The sequence below is a fragment of the Gopherus flavomarginatus genome, chromosome 6 (assembly GCF_025201925.1).
Source record: "Gopherus flavomarginatus isolate rGopFla2 chromosome 6, rGopFla2.mat.asm, whole genome shotgun sequence".
Taxonomy (NCBI): domain Eukaryota; kingdom Metazoa; phylum Chordata; order Testudines; family Testudinidae; genus Gopherus; species Gopherus flavomarginatus.
Window position 1 is genome coordinate 117,089,831 of NC_066622.1, and position 19,552 is coordinate 117,109,382.

The 19,552-nt window shown below is 37.4% G+C and overlaps 3 protein-coding genes across 7 annotated transcripts in view; 2 read left to right on the top strand and 1 right to left on the bottom strand.

Annotated features, from left to right (window-relative positions):
- Positions 1-19,552, bottom strand: part of DOCK1 (dedicator of cytokinesis 1) — a 620,463-nt gene that overhangs the window by 342,559 nt on the left and 258,352 nt on the right. The gene's annotated exons all lie outside the window — the stretch shown is intronic.
- The window catches only part of LOC127054057 (uncharacterized), a 511,088-nt gene that overhangs the window by 162,802 nt on the left and 328,734 nt on the right, over positions 1-19,552 (top strand). The gene's annotated exons all lie outside the window — the stretch shown is intronic.
- The window catches only part of INSYN2A (inhibitory synaptic factor 2A), an 82,508-nt gene that overhangs the window by 6,885 nt on the left and 56,071 nt on the right, over positions 1-19,552 (top strand). For both annotated transcript variants that reach the window (XM_050959512.1, XM_050959513.1), the window contains exon 2: positions 14,581-15,778. In XM_050959512.1, coding sequence (XP_050815469.1) covers positions 14,586-15,778 — 1,193 coding nt within the window. In that variant the 5' untranslated portion in view covers positions 14,581-14,585. The remainder of the gene's footprint in view (positions 1-14,580; positions 15,779-19,552) is intronic.

Consider the following 19,552-nt stretch of genomic DNA (forward strand, 5'->3'; position numbering starts at 1 on the left):
AAGATATAGAACTGCAGAAGCAAACCAGACGCTCCACATTATTACGATCAGATATAAATATGGCTAAATATAGATCTATCTCTATTTACCCATTAAACAGAAATGCGCTTATTTTACTTAATTCCATGAAAATCACACAAGATAGCTCTTAATACCACTAGGCCCCATCCACACTGAGAACCATGTTAACGTAACATGGGAGCAGAACTCCCATTGTATTGCTTTCTAACATGGTTTGGTTAGGCAGCATGGGAAGTGCTAAATAATGTTAAGAAAAAAAACTATTTGGGATTAGGTTCTTAGCTAACCTTGAACACTTTTTTTTTTTTTAAAAACCCAGCTTTTATCATAGTTTGGCTCATTCTATAATGGCTGGATTATTCATATTTATATTAGTCACCCCCAGGAGCCTCAATCAGGACTGGAGCACCGTTATGTTAGCCATAATACAAACCAACTGGCCCAGATTTTAGAGGTATTTAGACATTGCTCCGCACTTTTGAAAATGGGACTTAAGTCATTTAGGCCTTGCAGCACTAAGTGAAGCAGTGCCTAAATATCTTTAAAAATTTGGGCATGAGCTCTACCCAAATAACTAAAGAATCTAAGGAGACAAATTACATGAAAGGTCTGGGTTGTATGGGGGACAGGTATGAGAAAGAAGGCAGTCAAATAAATACAATATCTACATTGGTTATTTTCTTCCTGACATCCCACCACATATAAATGAAGAGATTATGTGCAGAAGAGGATAGTGATCTTATGAATCAGTTCAAGAAATTTTCTGTGCATAAAGGCCAGCATCAAAGAAAGTACAGAGATGTTTCTGTAAGAAGCTGACAAATGGACAGACAAGACTGGAACTATTGACATCAAAATGCATAAGACAGTAGATCAGCAGGAACTATGTGTAAATTCAATATGATTAACACACACTGCTCCATTCTGAGTGTAGACTAGGCCTAAATTCCCTGCATTTTAAGTGAAACCTGTAAACTTTACATAGCTCTTTATAACTACACAACTAGTGACAAAAAGGTGTTCAAGACTTCAGTCACATTCCTAGATTCATATCTACCAGTGCTGTTTAAACACAAAAAGCCATATTAAAAATGACAAAAACTGTCTAATGTCTGACCTTGATACCTAGGGCTTTAGTCAGGCCATTCCTATTAATGCATATGGGAGTTCTCAGCTAAAATCCTACACAGTTACATAAGCAGAGCACAATTCAAGCCAACAAAAGGAGGAAATTCAGAGTTCTAAGACCTTTAATTAATTTTAATACAGTTTTTGTTATCCAAATCACATATACCCCATCTTAACACAACCACTAGCTCATTCATCTCAACATCCTATTTGACATTGTCTTTCACGTTCATAAAACCTGCAAGCAGTTCCTGCTCTATGTCTACTCACTTCTGCACTTTATCTGCCAGTTTAACTCTAGCCTCTTCTTTTACTCTCCATACAATCCTTCCCAATGTTGGTTTGAGAACCTTCTCCCTTGCAAATCATGTCAGCTGGAACAAATCTTCCTGCATGTCCCATTAACTGCCCATCTTAATTCAAATTTGATATGACAATATCAATTCCTCTTGTCTATACCTGTGAATCGTGCTCTCCCTTTGCTATTATTTACCTAAAAAGCATCTCCCGAAACAGCTTTTATCAAAGATGCTTCACAACAAAGATGTCCCGTAACGTTTTACTGTATTGTAATACACTTTGGTACAACAGCTAAAAAGTATTTTCTGTACCGATTTTGTTCTTTTCCATTTAGCTAACATTGATTTTTGTACTGTCTCTCCAGTGTGTTGCAGAAGCCAGTTTTGCTTACTTCTCTTTTTCTTGCAGTAGCATCACTAAGCAAGAATATGCACAGGACTTACAATACTTTCTGTTAGTTAACAGCCACTGCAGAGCCAGCACAGGGAGCAGTTGAGGACAAAAACTGCTTACAAACAAGTTTTTTTGGGGTTTTTTTTTAAGTGAATATTGCTTTCCTTTTATTTTCTGGTGACTGGTAAAGTTTGGAATTCAGACAGAGATATCCACAATCCTGAAGTCATTCATCAAATAATATTCTATTAAAGATATGTTAAATTTGGGGCCTAAATTACCTGCCTGCGTTCTTAAGCATGCATAGATATAGTGCTAATCTCATCACCTTATGTCTATTATTACAAATGGCTTTTGACCAGCAGCATTTCATACAATACATAGTGCTAATCATTATCCAAACAGAATGAGGTGATATTTGGATGTCTTAACTCTGACACTGACCTCAGGTCAGTCACCAATGCCTTTGTAACCTCCTAGCTGCAGTAGGCTCTAATGAAGGCTACCCTTGAAGAACAGTTCGAAGCTTCAGTAAAATGAGATGATCTGCTTGTTCAGGGAAAAGTTTGGCCTTAGTGCATTACACATGTGCTCAGTGTATTGCAGGGGTTTCCCATCAACTCCAAGGTGAAATTCAAGGTTTTGGTTTTTGTCTATGTGAGGGTTTGGATCTGGTTATCTTACTGACTATCTTCCTACAACAGCTAAGATCAAACATCAGATGAGCCGTTCTTGCTGACAGACTCAAGACGTACACCCTCAATACAAGGTCCCCATCTAGCTCTTTCTAGGGGTTTGTCAGATCTCAAGTCCACTGGCCTTCAGAACCTGGTTCGGACTCATCTTTACCAATAAGCTTTTGCTGTGTCTAAACAAAAGCATTGTCTTGTGGTAGTAGTTTGATGTTTTCATGATGCGTACTGATATTGAGGTTTATTATTGCTGCCTACTGTGAACAATTTAAAATTCATATTAAATAACAATACAACTTACAGGAGAGGAACTGATTTAACAACATTTACAATTTAGTATTTGAATTTTTTAACGAGTAGTCAAATTTGAGGTTCTTTTGACCTATCAAATGTAATGGAGCCATTTGGGTTTCCAACGGCAACAACAACATGTTAATCAGAATTGTTATAATATGAGGTACACAGATTACATTGCAGAAAATTCTGGTAAAATTTTACTGATAATTTCCATGTTATCAATAAGGTGCAGTGCACAGTAGAAAAATAAGCAAAACTTTTATTTTTTCTACCAGTATCCTAAATCCCAGCAATGTTTGAGAGAATAACAACTCCATGTCAAGTAAATAGTTATTAATTTGGACCTCCGGGGTCTATTCACCTCTTGATGCAAATACCTAACTCCTACTGTTAACATTGGTTACACTACCAGTAAGGGAAAATAAACCCATAGTATGCAGAATTTGATCAAGATAAATAGGATTATATTTAATCATGTGCATATAATGCAGTATACAGGATATAATAAGGAAGAAATATAATTAAAGACTGTGGCAGTGTGCATAATATCTCTTTTTCAGTCTAACAGAACAGAAGTTTAACAAAGTGTTTATCTAGCGGAATATTCTAAGGAATAGTTGCAAACTTTTATTTTTCAATATACTGCTGTTTTTGCTCCAGCACTGCTCTATCAAAGTATGCAAATATCTTTTTTTTTGTGCATTCACCCCCAGAGCTCATCTTAACTATCTAAAAAGGCATAGTTTAATAAAAACAAGAGAAACTCTTACAGTAACAACACATGTTCTTTTTTTGTATGTGATGCAATTATTGTAAATGCTTTGCTACTCTACCTATTAGAAGAGAAGGCAATCAGAAGCTACAGCCTCTTGCGTTATTCAGGAGGAAACCTTCACATTTTAAGGCAATGAAGAAGCAGTACATGAGTTTTCATAGGTTATCATAATAACTATGGTGCTGAAACTCTGAACACATCAAAATTAGGGATTTTACTAGTAGTAACTGTCTCAACAGTGCTGAACCTACAGTAGTTTAGAACACATTCAAAACACTATACGCCGCAGCTATCGTCTACAGTAGGACAATAGCAATTTTAAAACAAAGTATCACCCTAGGTTCACAGTGGCACTGCTCTGATTTCTTGCAGTAATAACATGTATCAAGAGAGGAGACGGTACATGGCTAGAGCAGTTTGCACTTACATCGGTGAAAAGAAGGATCCAAAAAGAATAATAATAAGGAATAACTTTGATAAATGATGAATAAGGAAGCCCAACATATAGAGCAAAGTAAGAGTCTAAAATCAAATGCATGAGGTGTCCAAAACAGATTTCTTAAAAAGTTTAATTTGGCAGTAACTGTCATTGTTAGCTCCATTATTCTAGGTGAGAACTATAATAAAAAGTTGAGAGTGGTCCACACAACTGACACTTGTGTTGTCAGAGTTGTGATGTACACAACTCTGTATAACATCGACTGTGCTTTTTTGCTTTTTAACCACAAAAACTAAACATCTAAAAGCATTTGATTGTGAGTAGAAATCAAACTATAGTAGTGTGCCTGCATTTTAAGACTCAATGAAAAATGCATGTTACACAGGAAAAGGTTCTGCAAAGATCATTAGTATCAGCAAGAAAATTTTCCAGAAGAGTTTTTCTTGCATACCAATAATCCTCAGTCCCATATTCAGGCGATGAGTCTCCTGATTTTTAAAAATTTTGTCATAGTAATATAGACAGTTTACTAACAATTATGTACCTGAAAAAATTCTAAATATGTTTACTGGAAGACCATAATGCATGAAATTGGGAGAAAAAATTATAGTATTTTGTAAGCAAAAATTCAAGGCACTTTAATAAGCGCAGTAGCCACGTGATATTTAGAATGAAGAGAGATTTTGGCTGCCATGTTGGATTTGTTCATAGAAAGTAAATCCATGTGGTTGCTTTAGAAGTTTTGTTTCAACTGCAAAAGCCTATTGTGCACTACATATTCTTACAAGAAAAACATGGAAGAGGAGACAGGACACATGGATATTCATACATTTTGAAGTAAAACATGGTTTTCTCATTAAACCATGTGATATTCTTTAGATGTATCAAACACGACACAGGAGATTTCTTGCTAAAGGTGTGCCTTTGGTATATTAGTCTTAAAGGCATCACATACCACTGACTCCATCTTCGCTTTCTTGTGGTGAAAGCAAGTCTTGTGCACATTGGTGAATTTCATCCTAGGCTATCAAATATAATCAGAATCCTTTAGTATGTGCGTATAACCTTAAGAGTTGTTATTCATGTAGTCTTTCAATTCTGTGTGAAACTATACCATCTGTGAATTTTACATCTTAAGCTGTTATGGGAATACAAGATGAAGTTAAAATCTTTTATTAAACATACTTTTTGTAAGAAAGTTTTGCTTTACATATATGTTTCTACAGAGCAAAGAATATAAATCAATTTTAAATTAGAGTTTGGTGTCACTTTCAGACTACAAGATTGTTTTTTCTCTTCACTAACAAATCAATAGTTTATAAAACTGCAGTAATGTAATTTATGTTGTAACATAGGTGGTTGACTTCACTGAGCTTTGGATCAAGGCCCTGAACCTGAACAGACTTATACACATGTTTAACTTTACATATTGACTTTAATGGGACTCATCAGAATGCATATATTTTTGCAGGACTGGGGCTTGAATCATACAGATAAGACCCTTTGCTGCATTTGCTAGTACTGGAAACTGGATGGTGAGAAATCTGGATTGTTAGCAAGGGATGAAGAATAGTATGGGAGAGAGAAGTACGCAGTTTAATAAAATATGCCACAGAACACCTGAAACAATGTAAAAGTTAACAGCTACTGTGACTTTCCATAAAGATTCTCAGTACTTTTGACATCACACTTTGATACAGTTTGATGGACTTCTTCCATATTCAGACAGAAAGTGAAGTTCTTTTAGTAATAATCAACCTTAAACAAACAACAAAAACAAAGAAATCAAGGATTAGGGTTTAGCATCTAGAAAAATAAGCTCTGTGATCCCTTTAATATTTAACTTGGCAAATCATGTCATTCAATCAGTTAATCTCTTTAAATGTAGCTACAGCACAAGAAACTATAATGCAGTATCTAATATGCACGTCTGCAAACTCTGAACTTCTGCAATATTTATGCATATTGCTGAACTCCATCTCAGTAGTTTTTTAAATTTCTGGAAGAGGAATCAGTTCATTCCATGTGGTACAGTCACTCATTTTATATAACTGAATGTTTATGTCACCTTTTGTCTTGTATCTCAAAAAACTCTACAGAGCTAAGTAATGTCAGCAGAATTACAGAGAAATAACATAGGCAAGGGAGTTAAGTTATATTTCAGGCCCACCAAATTCACAGACCATTTTGGTCAATTTCATGGTCACAGGATTTTAAAAATCGTAAATTTCATGATTTCAGCTATTTAAATCTGAAATGTCACAGTGTTGTAATTGTAGGGGTCCTGACCCAAAAAGGAGTCGTCAGGGGGATCGCAAGGTTATTGTAGTGGGGTTGTGGTATTGCTGCCCTTACTTCTGTGATGCTGCTGTCGGCAGCGCTGCCTTCAGAGCTGGGCAGCTCTAGAGCAGTGGCTGCTGGCCAGGAACCCAATTCTGAAAGTAGAGTCACCAGCAGCAGCAGTGCAGAAGTAAGGATGGCATAGTATGGTATTGCCACCCTTATTTATGTGCTGCTGCTTGCAGAGCAGGGCCGTCGGTCAGCAGCTGCCACACTCTGGCCACTCATCTCTCAAGGCAGCAGCACAGAAGTAAGAGTGGCATGGTATTGTATTGCCACCCTTACTTCTGCACTGCTGCTGGCAGGGCACCACCTTCAGAGCTGGGGGCCCAGCCAACAGCCACTGTTCTGCAGCCGCCCAGCTCTGAAGGCAGCACAGAAGTAAGGGTGGCAATACTGCAACCCTTCTAAAATAAACTTGCAACCCCTTCTCTCTATCTCCACCCCACCCCGCAGTCCCCTTTTGGGTCAGGACACCCAGTTTGAGAAACGGTGGCCTCCCCCATGAAATCTGTATAGTATAAAAGCCCACAAAAGACCAGATTTCACGGTCTGTGACGCATTTTTCATGGCCGTGAATTTGATAGGGCCCTAGTTATATTACAGTTTCCCATATTCAATTGGCCTGTCCAGGGGCACAGATTTAGGAGCCCAATCTGGCAAGGGACCTGCTCCTGCTCCCACTGAAATCAATGTGAGTTTTAGCATTGACTTCTGTGGGAGCAGAGCAGGCCTGTGGGCCTCCTTCTCATAATAAGGGAAGTCTCCTGCAAAACAGCACATTCAGGTTTTCAAGTACAGATGAATGGTTTACCCCAACTTTCCGTTAGGTTTTAGTCTGGATAGAAGTGTCTGGATAAGTAGAGCACGTTTCCATTCCCTTGGTGAAAACACTACACATACAAAAAAAAGTACAGTTAAAATCCTTAATAATTTTACTGTGCATCAACTGTTTTGTTGAGCATTCTGTCAGCAGATATGCATGTGCAATTCTCACTGAACACAACAGAAGTTAAATAAGGCAAAGAATTTGCAGTTACCCTTTTTGGTTGCAATCACCCCTAATCACAGATATCTAGAAAATTATTAGTTCAAGCTGCTACTGGAAATAAAAAAGTCTCTCTAGCTGAATTACTCAGGCTAATGCAATTGGGAAAGGGAGATAGCCATTTTTGAAGTATCAATTTACTGGCTATTAAAGCCACACTTAAAATTAACTGCATCACAGAATATACTACATCATTTATCTCATCTTCATTTTGTAGAATATTATCAGATTCCTTGGTACATCTGTATTAAGGACAATATTAATTCTGTCAATTACCTCATTCCAAAATAACCTAATGTTCTGGCATTCCGAAAGCATATGGGACAAAGCAGCGGCTCAATCAATCTGGAAACTGAGTCAGGACACCTCTGGACTGAAAATCCTAACAAAACCTCATACCAGTTCTTTAAATCTATCACTTGCTAGCAGATTCTAATGCTAAATAGCAAAGTCACTAAAAAACTCAGCTTTCATATACTTAAGTTACTAGTAACCATTCTAGTAACTTTTCATTATGAGACTTTCACAGCTGAACGCTGAGTTTTGTTTTTTTTAATTGTTTTTATCCTGGATGCCTGTGCCCTAAAACATGACCTTCTTTAAGGCATAATCATTCAGTGTTTGACAACTTAGTAAATGCAGCATATTCCATAGCTGATTAAATTTCATAGTTTAGTTTTTATGCAGTGGTGCAGCAGGTTACAGAAGTAAAAGCCCATAGACAAAGGATTTATTTCATAAGTGTCTTCACTTAAATTTCCTGTTAGGGTCACTGGTTTAACAGATTGCCATGGAAAACTGGTTTCCCATAGTTTTGAGCATCTCAATAACTGGCTACCTGACAGGTTTCAGAAAGTATTCATAAATGGGGAATCATCATCAAGCAAGTGTGTTTCTAGTGGAGTCCCTCAGGGATAAGTTCTTGGCCTATATTATTTAACATTTTTAATCCATGACTGAAAGAAAACAAAATCATTACTGATAAAGTTTGCAATGACACAATGCCTGGAGGAATGGTAAATAATAAAAGAACAGGTCACTGATACAGAGCAATGTGGATCACTTGGTAAGACGGATGCAAACAAACAATACACATTTCAATACAGCCAGATAAAAAGTCATATCTATGAATAAAGCATCACTGGGAAGCAGCGACTCTGAGAATCATGTGAGTGTCAGGGTAGATAACCAGTGGAACATGAGCTTCCAGCAAGACATTTGGGACCAGAAGGGCTAATGTAGTATTTGGATGTATAAACAGGAATCTCAAGGATGACTACGGAGGATATTATCTTTCTGTTTGGCTCTGGGGTGACCAATACAGAAACACTGTGTCCAGTTTTGGGTTTCCCAATTAAAAAAGGATGTTGATAAATTGGTAGAAGTCAGAGAAGAGCCACTAGAATGATTAAAAGGATTGGAAAACATGCCTTATAGCAATAGACTCAAGGATCTCAATCTAGTTGTCTTAACTAAGAGAAAGTTAAGGCATGACTTGGAAAATGTATAAGTATCTAGGTACAAAAATTTGATAATGGGCTCTTCAATCTAGAAAGCAAAGGCAATGACAAGACCCAATGGCTGGAAGTTGAAGCTAGACAATTCAAACTGGAAATATGGCGTACATTTTAAAAAGTGAAGGTAATAAACTATTCCATTATGCTGGATTTTCCATCACTGGCAATTTTAAAATCAAGATTGGTTGTTTTTCTGAAACGATCTGCTCTAGTTCAAACAGGAATTAACTCAGGGAAGTTCTATGGCCTGTGTTATACAGGTGGTCAGAGTGGATGATTACAATTGTCCCCCTTAGTTTTATAATCTACAAATAAGCAATAGGAGGATAAAAATGTAATTGATTATACTAGCCTACATTTTTGACCTACTTCAATGAAGTCTATTTCAGGTTTGTCTGTTCTCTCCAAGTTGGCTGGTCTCCATATTGTATTTTACCAGGCTTTACATAACTTCTGAAAATCCATCAGCATTCTGAAAATCCATGTTTAGCTCAATTTTTTATTTTTGGTAGCTATGAAACAGATGGCATTCAGCATACAGAATCCATGTAACAGAAATGGGCACCAATCCAATGAAACAGTTATAGATGAATATGAATTAAAATAAAACTGAAAATAGCAAGTACAGTATACTAATATTTTGTCCCATAACAAACATGGCTGACATTTTTGGATATTCTTTACTGCTAAAAGACTAACAGTTATGTGTGGCTCATTAATAAACTATTTGCCCTGAGTCCCTACACGGTCCTCAGTAGAACGCATGAGGTGAAACAAATTGGAGTTTTTCCCATTGATTTCAGTGAGGTGAGATTTCACTCGAATCCCAGAGTTAGACTCAGACTTTAAGGCCAGCCAGAAGGGACCATCATGATCATCTAGTCTGACCTCCTGCATGTTGCAGGCCACAGAACCTCACCCATCCACTCCTATAATAGACCCCTAACCTCTGGCTGAATTGCTGAAGTCCTCACATCATTATTTAAAGACTTCAACTTACAGAGAATTCACCATTTACACTGGTTTAAATCTGCAAATGGCCCATGCCTTGTGCTACAGAGAAAGGCAAAAGCCCCCAAGGTCTCTATCAATCTGACACCCAGAAAAATTCCTTCCTGACCCCAAATATGGTGATCAGTTAGATCCTGAGCATGGGTGCAAGACCCAGCACCCAGACACCGGGGAAAATATTCTCTGTTATAACTCAGAGCCCTAACACTCCTAACTTACCCCTTTCCTAGGGTTTGGCTTTATTGATCACTCACTGCATGAAAAAAGTGACAAAGAATCCTGTGGCACCTTATAGACTAACAGACGAATTGGAGCATGAGCTTTCATGGGTGAATACCCACTTCATCAGATGCATGGGCTGATGGATTTCCACTCCATACAGCTAAATGCAATGCCTTGCATGGTGTCACGTATCAGAGGGGTAGCCATGTTAGTCTGGATCTGTAAAAAGTGACAAAGAGTCCTGTGGCACCTTGTAGACTAACAGAAGTATTGGAGCATAAGCATGCGTCTGACGAAGTGGGTGTTCACTCACAAAAGCTCATGCTCCAATAAATCTGTTAGTCTATAAGGCGCCACAGGACTCTTTGTCATGTTTCACAGACCCAGACTAACACAGCTCCCCCTCTGATACTTGACACTGCATGAAACTCACCTATGTTTCTTCTCTAGGCTTGGCCGCCTCTAGTGTTTTCTTCCAGGACTTCCTCTACCCGAGCTCCGTTACCATTGCATAGAGGGCCACCGGTATCTTTTTATATTCAGGGTTGAGTTAAGAAGCTGGACCTTCCACAATGAATCAGCAAGAAATTCAGCAGCTTTATGCAGCATAATAGCATCTTTTCAAGTGATGTGTCAACAGATGAGCCTCTTACTATTTTAATTGTATTACAAGGCCTCATTATTTTAATACTGAGGCTGAAAAACTCATACGTGGGCAGTAAAATCTTTTGTGATCATTTGAATTCTTTGATTCTGCTTCTGTCTCTCCCGCACACTCAGTTTGAACATTTTCCTTGCAGGCTCATGCAGAAAACATTTCCCTTTCTACAGTAACTCTACTTCACCCACAGCCACCTGCAGGTAATGGTAATAAATATAGATTAGACTAGACATAATATGCTTTGGCTTCTATAAAGTCTTACTTCAGGTGTTTGCTAATGATTGATTAGATTTACAGAATTTAGGGACACAATTAATTACAATTAATGGCAGCTGTGCATGAGATTTTCAGAAGCAGCTATGTGGTTAAGAAGCACAAATTACTGAATTTCAATGGGATTTGTGCTTCTAAACCATCTTGCTGTTTTTGAAAATTCCATCCTGTATCTAAATATCCTCAGTGGCTCTGAAAACATCAACCCTGGAACGATATTAAAATCCAACCAATGTTCCAGTATTGCACCTAGCATATTGAACTTTTAAGTTTTGCTGCTTCTAAATGTTAGGCTTTATCCCCACAGGGAGAAAAAAAGAGAGAGAGAGAGAGAGAGAGAGAGAGAGAGGGAGAGAGATGATAGGATTTAGGGCACATCTAAACAACAAATGAAGATGTGATTGTAGCCCAGGGAGACATACCTGCACTAATTTTAATGTAGCTAACATGGCTAAGAACAGTAGTAAAGACATGGAGGCACAAATTGCAGCTCAGGCTAGCTCAGGGGTCGGCAACGTTTCAGAAGTGGTGTGCCGAGTCTTCATTTGTTCACTCTAATTTAAGGTTTTGTGTGCCAGTAATACATTTGAACGTTTTTAGAAGGTATCTTTCTGTAAGTGTATAATATATATATATATAAACGATCGTTGTATGTAAAGTAAATAAGGTTTTTAAAATGTTTAAGAAGCTTCATTTAAAATTAAATTAAAATGCAGAGCCCCCCGGACAGGTGGCCAGGACCCAGGCAGTATGAGTGCCACTGAAAATCAGCTTGCATGCCGCCTTCGGCACGCGTGCCATAGGTTGCCTACCCCTGGGCTAGCTGCTCCAGTACAAGCCTACTGGGGTCTCCTGGTCTGGACTCTGGTGCTAGTCCACTCTGAAGTCCATGCCACCATGTCTTCACCGCTATTATTACAGGGGCTAGCTAGATTAAAGCTACTGCAGGCATGGCCACCAGAGCTGCAATCATACTTTCATTTGCTGTGGAGACATCATACCTTAGAGAGGAGAAAGAAGAATCAGTATTCTGCCCTGTTCATAGGTAGCTGACAAACATGGCTTCAAAGTGGTAAGAGTAGAGTAGAGATCCAAAAACTAACAGCAGCAAAAAAAAAAAAAAAAAAAAAAAAAAAAAAAGCAAAAAGCAAACAAACAAGGGTTTTAAAAGGAATATGCCCTGAAAACAGACATTTCTGTATGTTCAGTACGTTACCTGAATTCCAGCAGTAAACAGTTGAGAAAATACTAAATATTACAGATGACAAAAAGACAATTTCAAGTTAAGGCTGAAATTGTCTGTTAAGGCTCACATTTTCTTCTGTTGGTTTGGCACTGCAAGAGTGTTAAATCAATATTAAGTGGTCTATTGCGTAATACCTCTTTGCAAGTGTGATGGACCCATGTCTCCGAAGGAACTCATGAAGACATCATCCATTATGATAAGTGGAAATGTGTGTTGTGGGCATTAGGGTATAGTTAAGAGGTATGACATAACTTGGCATTCCTTGGTAGCAAGGGTTTGCAATGAAGGATATCATACTTAAACATTTTTCTTTATGAAATCTAAATATAAGATACTATCCTTTGATTACTATACTAAGCTAGTATAAAGTTTTAGCTGGATTCTTTTCTTTACATTTTATCCTAATTATATGTATTTATATTTGAAAGGCTTTCATAATGCTGAATTAGTACCATTGCAATCACGCAATAACAACATTTCTAGTGGTTTGAGAAGGTGGGTGGGAATAAGGACTCCTGGGTGCTATTCCAGCCTGCCATAAGGACTCTTGAAGTCACTTCTCAACTTTATCATTGGCTTGCTTTGTGACCCTGGGGAAGTCACTACCTCTGTTTCCCCATCTATACAATGGAAATAATATTTATCTTCCTAGGAGTGTAAGGAGGCTTTATTGAGGTTTGTAAAGCATGTTGAGATTTACAGATAAAAGACACTATAAGTAGAAATCTTTCCATGGCAACAGACATATGCAGGATTATGACTTCACTGCAGGATCAAGCAAAAAAGATTGTGAGGGATAGAAATTTCATTCAAGTATAAATGCTTAAAAATGGCAGGGAATACAATGAAAAAGGATTAGCCATGTAAACAGCTTTTTATATAAAACACTATTTTCCCCATGTTTGCCCCAGCTTGCAAGTCTTGCTGGAATACCTAGACACATTTTTTAAAAACTTTTTATGAATCCTAAAAAACATCAGTTCATTTATCATAACAGATTCTTACTGAATGTGGGGGGACGGATGGGAGGGACACGCCATCAATGAAAGACACTTTAACAGTTTGCTGGTGTAAATATACACAAATCCACTGACTTCAACTCTGTTAATTTATGCCAACAGAAATGTATTTTCTTACTTCAGCAATCATGTAAACTTTTCCATGCACATAAAACTGCTGTGAAGCAGCATAATAAATTCAGGTGTTACTCTAATGTGGAATAATCAGCCAGCCACCTGGATCTTAGCTACACTTCATAGTTCAGCACAGGATGAAAACTGAATGCTCAAAACAGAGCTCCATATTTTACTATTTCTTTGAGAGAATTTCTCTGTTTTTACTATCGGATATTGTAAACAATAATAGGCTTACTGTACAAAAAAAAGTTACTACAGAAAATTTTTTTTTTTAAATTAGTGATAACTGGTTTTCTGTCTTTAAGACTAAAAAAGTTCAGATGAATCCATTGACACAGAAGCAGTAACAAGAATGCCCTCCACCATAATCATTGGACTTGCTTGCAAAAAACTATCAATATGTTGTAAAAATCTGGATGTCTTCTCAAGCAGAGCAACATGTTCCAAATATTTAATCTGTCCATATGATCTAACATACAAATAAAACCTATTAAGCTCTATACTCACTACACAATTACTAATCCTTTCAGATGTTCTGATCTTAGATATGTGCATACACTTCTACCCTTGAACTACAAAAGCTGGATTTTATAGCCAGGGGATTTAAAGACGATTGTTCTTTAAATCTAATCAGAAATTAATTATGCAATGTTCAAAAAATTAGTAGAGCCAAAACTTAACTCAATTATAATAATGGGAGGACTATGAAGTATTCTTAGTACTTTAAAATTTCATGTCTCTTGCAAGAAAGAAGTGTCTTTCACAGAAACCCATCGCTGTTCATTGACAATCACCCTGCCCATAAGTGTTTTCAACTTTTTGATTGTATGAAGTGCTGATTATAACAAAATATCCAACAGAGAAATACATAATTCTCCCAAAAGCAGTAAGGTATAAAACAAAGGAAGTAAAACTTTTCAAGCTACCATGAGGATCTAGTTTTCCACATACAGCCTGTTTTTCACAAAGATAAAATGGGACTACTTAAAAATACAGGATATTTTCTAGAAGTTTATAATAGTTGAATTAAGGAAACATTTCTGTTTTAATAAAAGACTTCTTAAACTGTTTTTAAACACAGGCATCATGGTGAGTAAGGAATCCAGCAAATGCTTACTCACAACGTCAGAAAGTGAAGCTGAGCCAGCAGCTTCACTTGCTTTGGAGATGAAATATGCATTGGATCCCAATCGACAGATTAAGAAAAGAAACAAAGCCCTTCAGGTGAGATTTAAAGATATCTGTGAGGCCCAGAATGAACAAAGGGACAAACAACTATCTACAGTACAGCATGCAGACAAAAGAGAAACAAAGCCCATCTCTTATAAAGCAGCTTATCGTAAATATATGACAGTGCCCGCACGAAGGTCCATACCTAATGTTACTAAGAGCACAGGAGTTCAGACCTCACCAGATCTTAAGAAGTGTTACCAGACATTCCCTTTGGACCGCAAAAAAGGGAATATTATTAAAAGCGTCTCAGCTGTTGATGCCTTTAAGAGTCAAAACAATGGATTTTTAATAGATATTAAGGATGAAGATAGTAAAAACTCAGGGGAGGCTGCTCATTGTAGCAAGGTCAGTGACCTAAAGACAGCAGAGTTTATTTCCCATACTCATGAACGCATGAATGCAGTAGATCAGCCTTCTAGTGACAACTGTGCAGAGGCATGTAAAAGCACTGATTTGCACAGCTGTACTAAAGAACCTCCTTCTCTTCAAAACTCAGCAGACTCTACTTCAGAAGACCCTGATTACCAGCTGCACGATAACGCAAAACATGATACAGTGCCTCTGGATAATGAGGAATCTAATCAATCAGCACATGGGAAAGTGTTTAAGACGGAAGTAGCTACAATTTATTTACCTGCATCCAGTTCACATGCCACACAGCCTGATTTGCAAAACTCTGCAGCAGAGACTGAATGGTCACTATGCCCAGCAACAGATGAGGAAAAAAAGAGAACTGTGCATCTTAATGGTCTGCAATCCCAGTCAGTAAATGCTCAGGCCTGCTCAACACAGGCACAGTGCCAATCAGCCGAATGTAATGAACAGACCCTTCAGATAAATGTTTCACCTATGGAAGAAAACCAGCCTTGTCAGACAGCAGTTGCTGTGAGTGAAGAATGCCAACAAATTGTGCCTCACACAGAAGTGGTAGACTTGAAAGCACAGCTTCAGATGATGGAGAATTTAATCAGCTCAAGCCAGGAAACCATAAAAGTGCTGTTGGGTGTCATTCAGGAGTTAGAAAAAGGAGAAGCTCATAGAGAAGGGTAAGTATAAACCAAACTGTTTTTAAAAGCTTTCTTAATATGTACTGTCATTTAAATTTGCCAATTTAATCTACACAAGAAGCATAAATCTTAAGTATATTCCAGTACTGAACCAGTGTCATATTCTTCACATGTTCTAAATGTTTTTGCTTTAGAAATATGTCCTAGATTAACTACATTGCCATCTTTAAAAATGGGTCTTATTTCTTTATATTCCTTAAGTTGAATATTTAGTTGATTCATCTTTCTTGCTATATATATATTTTTGTTAAGGAATTGAATCTATTAGTCTGAGGATTAGTGCCTGAAATGACATTGAAGCTATTTCACTTTTTCTAATATGCACATAACAAACTACCTTTCAGAATATGCATTACTCAGTATGCTTTTTATATCAACAATTTGTATGAACAATAATTCTCTGTATGGCACTAAAATTTAGAAGAAAAGTCTCATTCTATAATAGAAATATCTTTTAAGATTAAGGAATACTAATACAACTCTGAACAATCTCATTAACTGCATGAGAATCTTGATTGTTTTATTCTTTAAACTTCAAAGTTTTTAATCTTATTTGTATTACTTCAGATATTTAATATAAAGGAAATATTTGAAAAACAAGTCTTCCACACAATGTTGATACTGTCCAAAATACGCAAAACTTTTCATCACAGCCAAAGGGAAAATTATTTTGTAATTATTTGTTTTCTTCCATAAGCTTACACATTTTCTACAAGTACTATTACTTTTGCACGAGTGATGCAAGTGATAGTTATTTAACCAGATACAGATAATTTAGTCTATCTGATAATTGCAACCCTTGGGTGCCTTTGGTGTCCCATATACATGATCTTCATTTAATACTATAAGGATTCATTGTCGTCATTTGCTAGTTTTTACTCAATGGCTGCATTTCAGAAGAAACACTTTTCTAACAGTTGCTCACACATTTTTAAACCCTTCTATAATATACAAGGTTTTAAATTTAACAACAAAAACAAATTCAGTTTTTCCCTCTCAAATAAACATTAGACCTTTTCATTGTGTTTGGAGCAGATGGTATTCATCACCCAAACAGTAGACTTAAGAGTTACACTTTAATTTGTTTATTATTAAGGCACTAGAGAATGTTTTGTCAATCCTCAAATCTCTAAATATAATGCTTATAAATAATTTAAAAGTCACCCAGTTTTCTGAACACATAACTGTTTTCATTTGTTTACAGATGGCTATATTATGTTCAGGATAGACTGATAGTGTTTGGCCTTTCAGACTAAGGATCTACTCTCTCTCAAGCAATAGCTGAAATAATGAACTCAAAGATGCCCTTTTTAATTAAAGGGTAACTCCCCACCACCATCAATTCTGCCCCATATTTCTCCTCACCTAGATGGGTCCATTCAATGTACCCAGTATTAGGACTGTACCCAGTCCTATATCACTGATGAATCGCTTTCCTAAAACCACAACTCCTACCTCAATCGGTGAATGATCCCTTTTAAAGTTTTTCAGCATGACAAAGCCCTTGTCCTGTATTTCCCCTAATCTAGAACAATAAAAGTCTACCTTCAAAATAATACCCAAACCTAACAATGTTAGCACTGAAAGACAAGATGGATGAGGTAATATATTTTGTTGAACCAACTTCTGTTAGTGAAAGAGACAAGCTTGTCACCAACCTAAGTTGGTTCCATACAATATATTACCTCACCCACCTTGTTTCTCTTGTATCCTAGAACAAATACATCTACAACATCACTGCAAACAATATTAGCATAGACTGTTACAGCTATCTTCCTCATATCTTGCAAACTGATCAGAAAGCAAGCCCTGTTTTCACTCTGATCACCAAGATAGGAGGTATTAGAACTCCATTTTCTACAGGGATTATTTCCTGCCCCACCCCACCACTTCCAACACGTCTCATCTGTGCTCAGATTGTTTAAAATAGGTGAACTGCAGCAAGTTCAAGCAGTTGGAGGCAAGGAAAAATTTAATACTTCTGGACAATTCAAACACTGACTAATGTTAAAAGTTCCATTAGCATTTACATTCTAAGCCCCCTTCGGTGTATGCTTGTATGCTGACCATAACATATGGATATAAGATAACACACAGCTTTCCAGTCTAAATGCACTCTTTTTTTTGTTGATCAATAGTCAATATTTTAGTATCTGTCTGAATTTAGAAAATGGCCTCAATTTTAAAGATTGGAGTACTTAATCCAACATGTGGATTGTTAACTAATGATGTTTGTCATTGTTTATAATAGCTGAAGAGTTTAATTTTTGAAAAAGTCCTATTATGTTTATATTGCATACTACAGTCATGCTAACACAATGATATATTAAAGAGTCATAAGACAGATCTCTTACAATATGAAATATAACTGGACACAGATCAGAGAATGTAAAATCTTTATTGTACCATGTAGTGTAATCTTTATTATGATGGCAAGATGGAGTGTAGGGCTGCCCTAAAGTACACCAGCTGGCACTAGCCCTTGTGCACCAGCCACACTCTTGACATATCCCTGTGACAGTTTCTCAGGATGCCCAGGACTGACAGTCACCTTGTTACCCCACTGCCTCAGCAAGAGAGAGACTTGCTTGTGCTTAAATGGATGTCGGCTCTATGGTGACTAGATAGCAAGTGTGAAAAATCGGGACAGGCTTGGGAGTATTAGGCACCTATATAAGACAAACCCCCAAATATTGGGACTGTCCCTATGAAATCTGTACATCTAAGTCACCCTAGTCAGCTCCCTAACACCACCAGTCTGTTAGCCACCCAACCAATCTCCTCAGGGCTTTGCCAGCCCTTACTTTGTCTCGCAGGTAACAAGAAGTATACTTTAGTCTCAGAGCCTCTCTGAAAGTATCTCCTGTAGGATTCAGCTGCTATCACTGGACACCGTCAGAAGTTACCAGGTTTGCTGTCTCCAAGGGAACAACATACACACAGCTTGACCGAAACATCTCAGGATCAGCTCCTTTATAACATCACAGCCCTGAGATATAATTATAGTGAATAGAATCATATGTTTAGTATTGGAAATAAGTATTTAAGAGATACTGAAAAAGGAAACATCAACGGTCACATATAAAACAAAGTATAACAGGCTCCCTAAGAGGCTAAACTTAACTTTAACAGACTCTTACCTAAAGCTGTCTCCCAGCATCCACCTTTCAAGAGTGCAAAAAGTGCTGTCCATTTTGCTCCCTGAGTGATGGATAAAGATGTGTCCTTTTTGCTTTCTGATATTCCCAAAGTTCATTGTTTTGCCTCCAGAGTCAGAATACCCCCATGTGATTTAGGGCAGTTTTGTGCTACAGGGGAAAGTTGATCTAAGCGACGCAATTTGAGTTACATTAGTAGCGTAACTCAAGTCGACAAAGCTTAGATTTACTTACCGCGAGGTCCACACTATGCGTTGTCGATGGGAGATGCTCTCCTGTTGACTCCCCTTAATCATCTCGTTCCGGTACAGTACCAGAGTCGACGTGAGAGTGATCTGCGGTCAATTTAGCAGGTCTTCACTAGAGACAAGCCCTTAGCGGAGACAAGCCCTTAGTCTCTACTGTCCTCCCAATTCCATATACTCCTTATGCAGATTTAGCTTTCATTGTGTTGGCTTACAGTCCTTAATTTACGTAACAAATAGCAAGACAACTTACTTTGTCTGACTCAAAGCTTGTTTGTAAACCCTGCCTTGATTTAGACATCTATTTAGTACATATACACAACTTCTGTACATACATCACACAATGATTA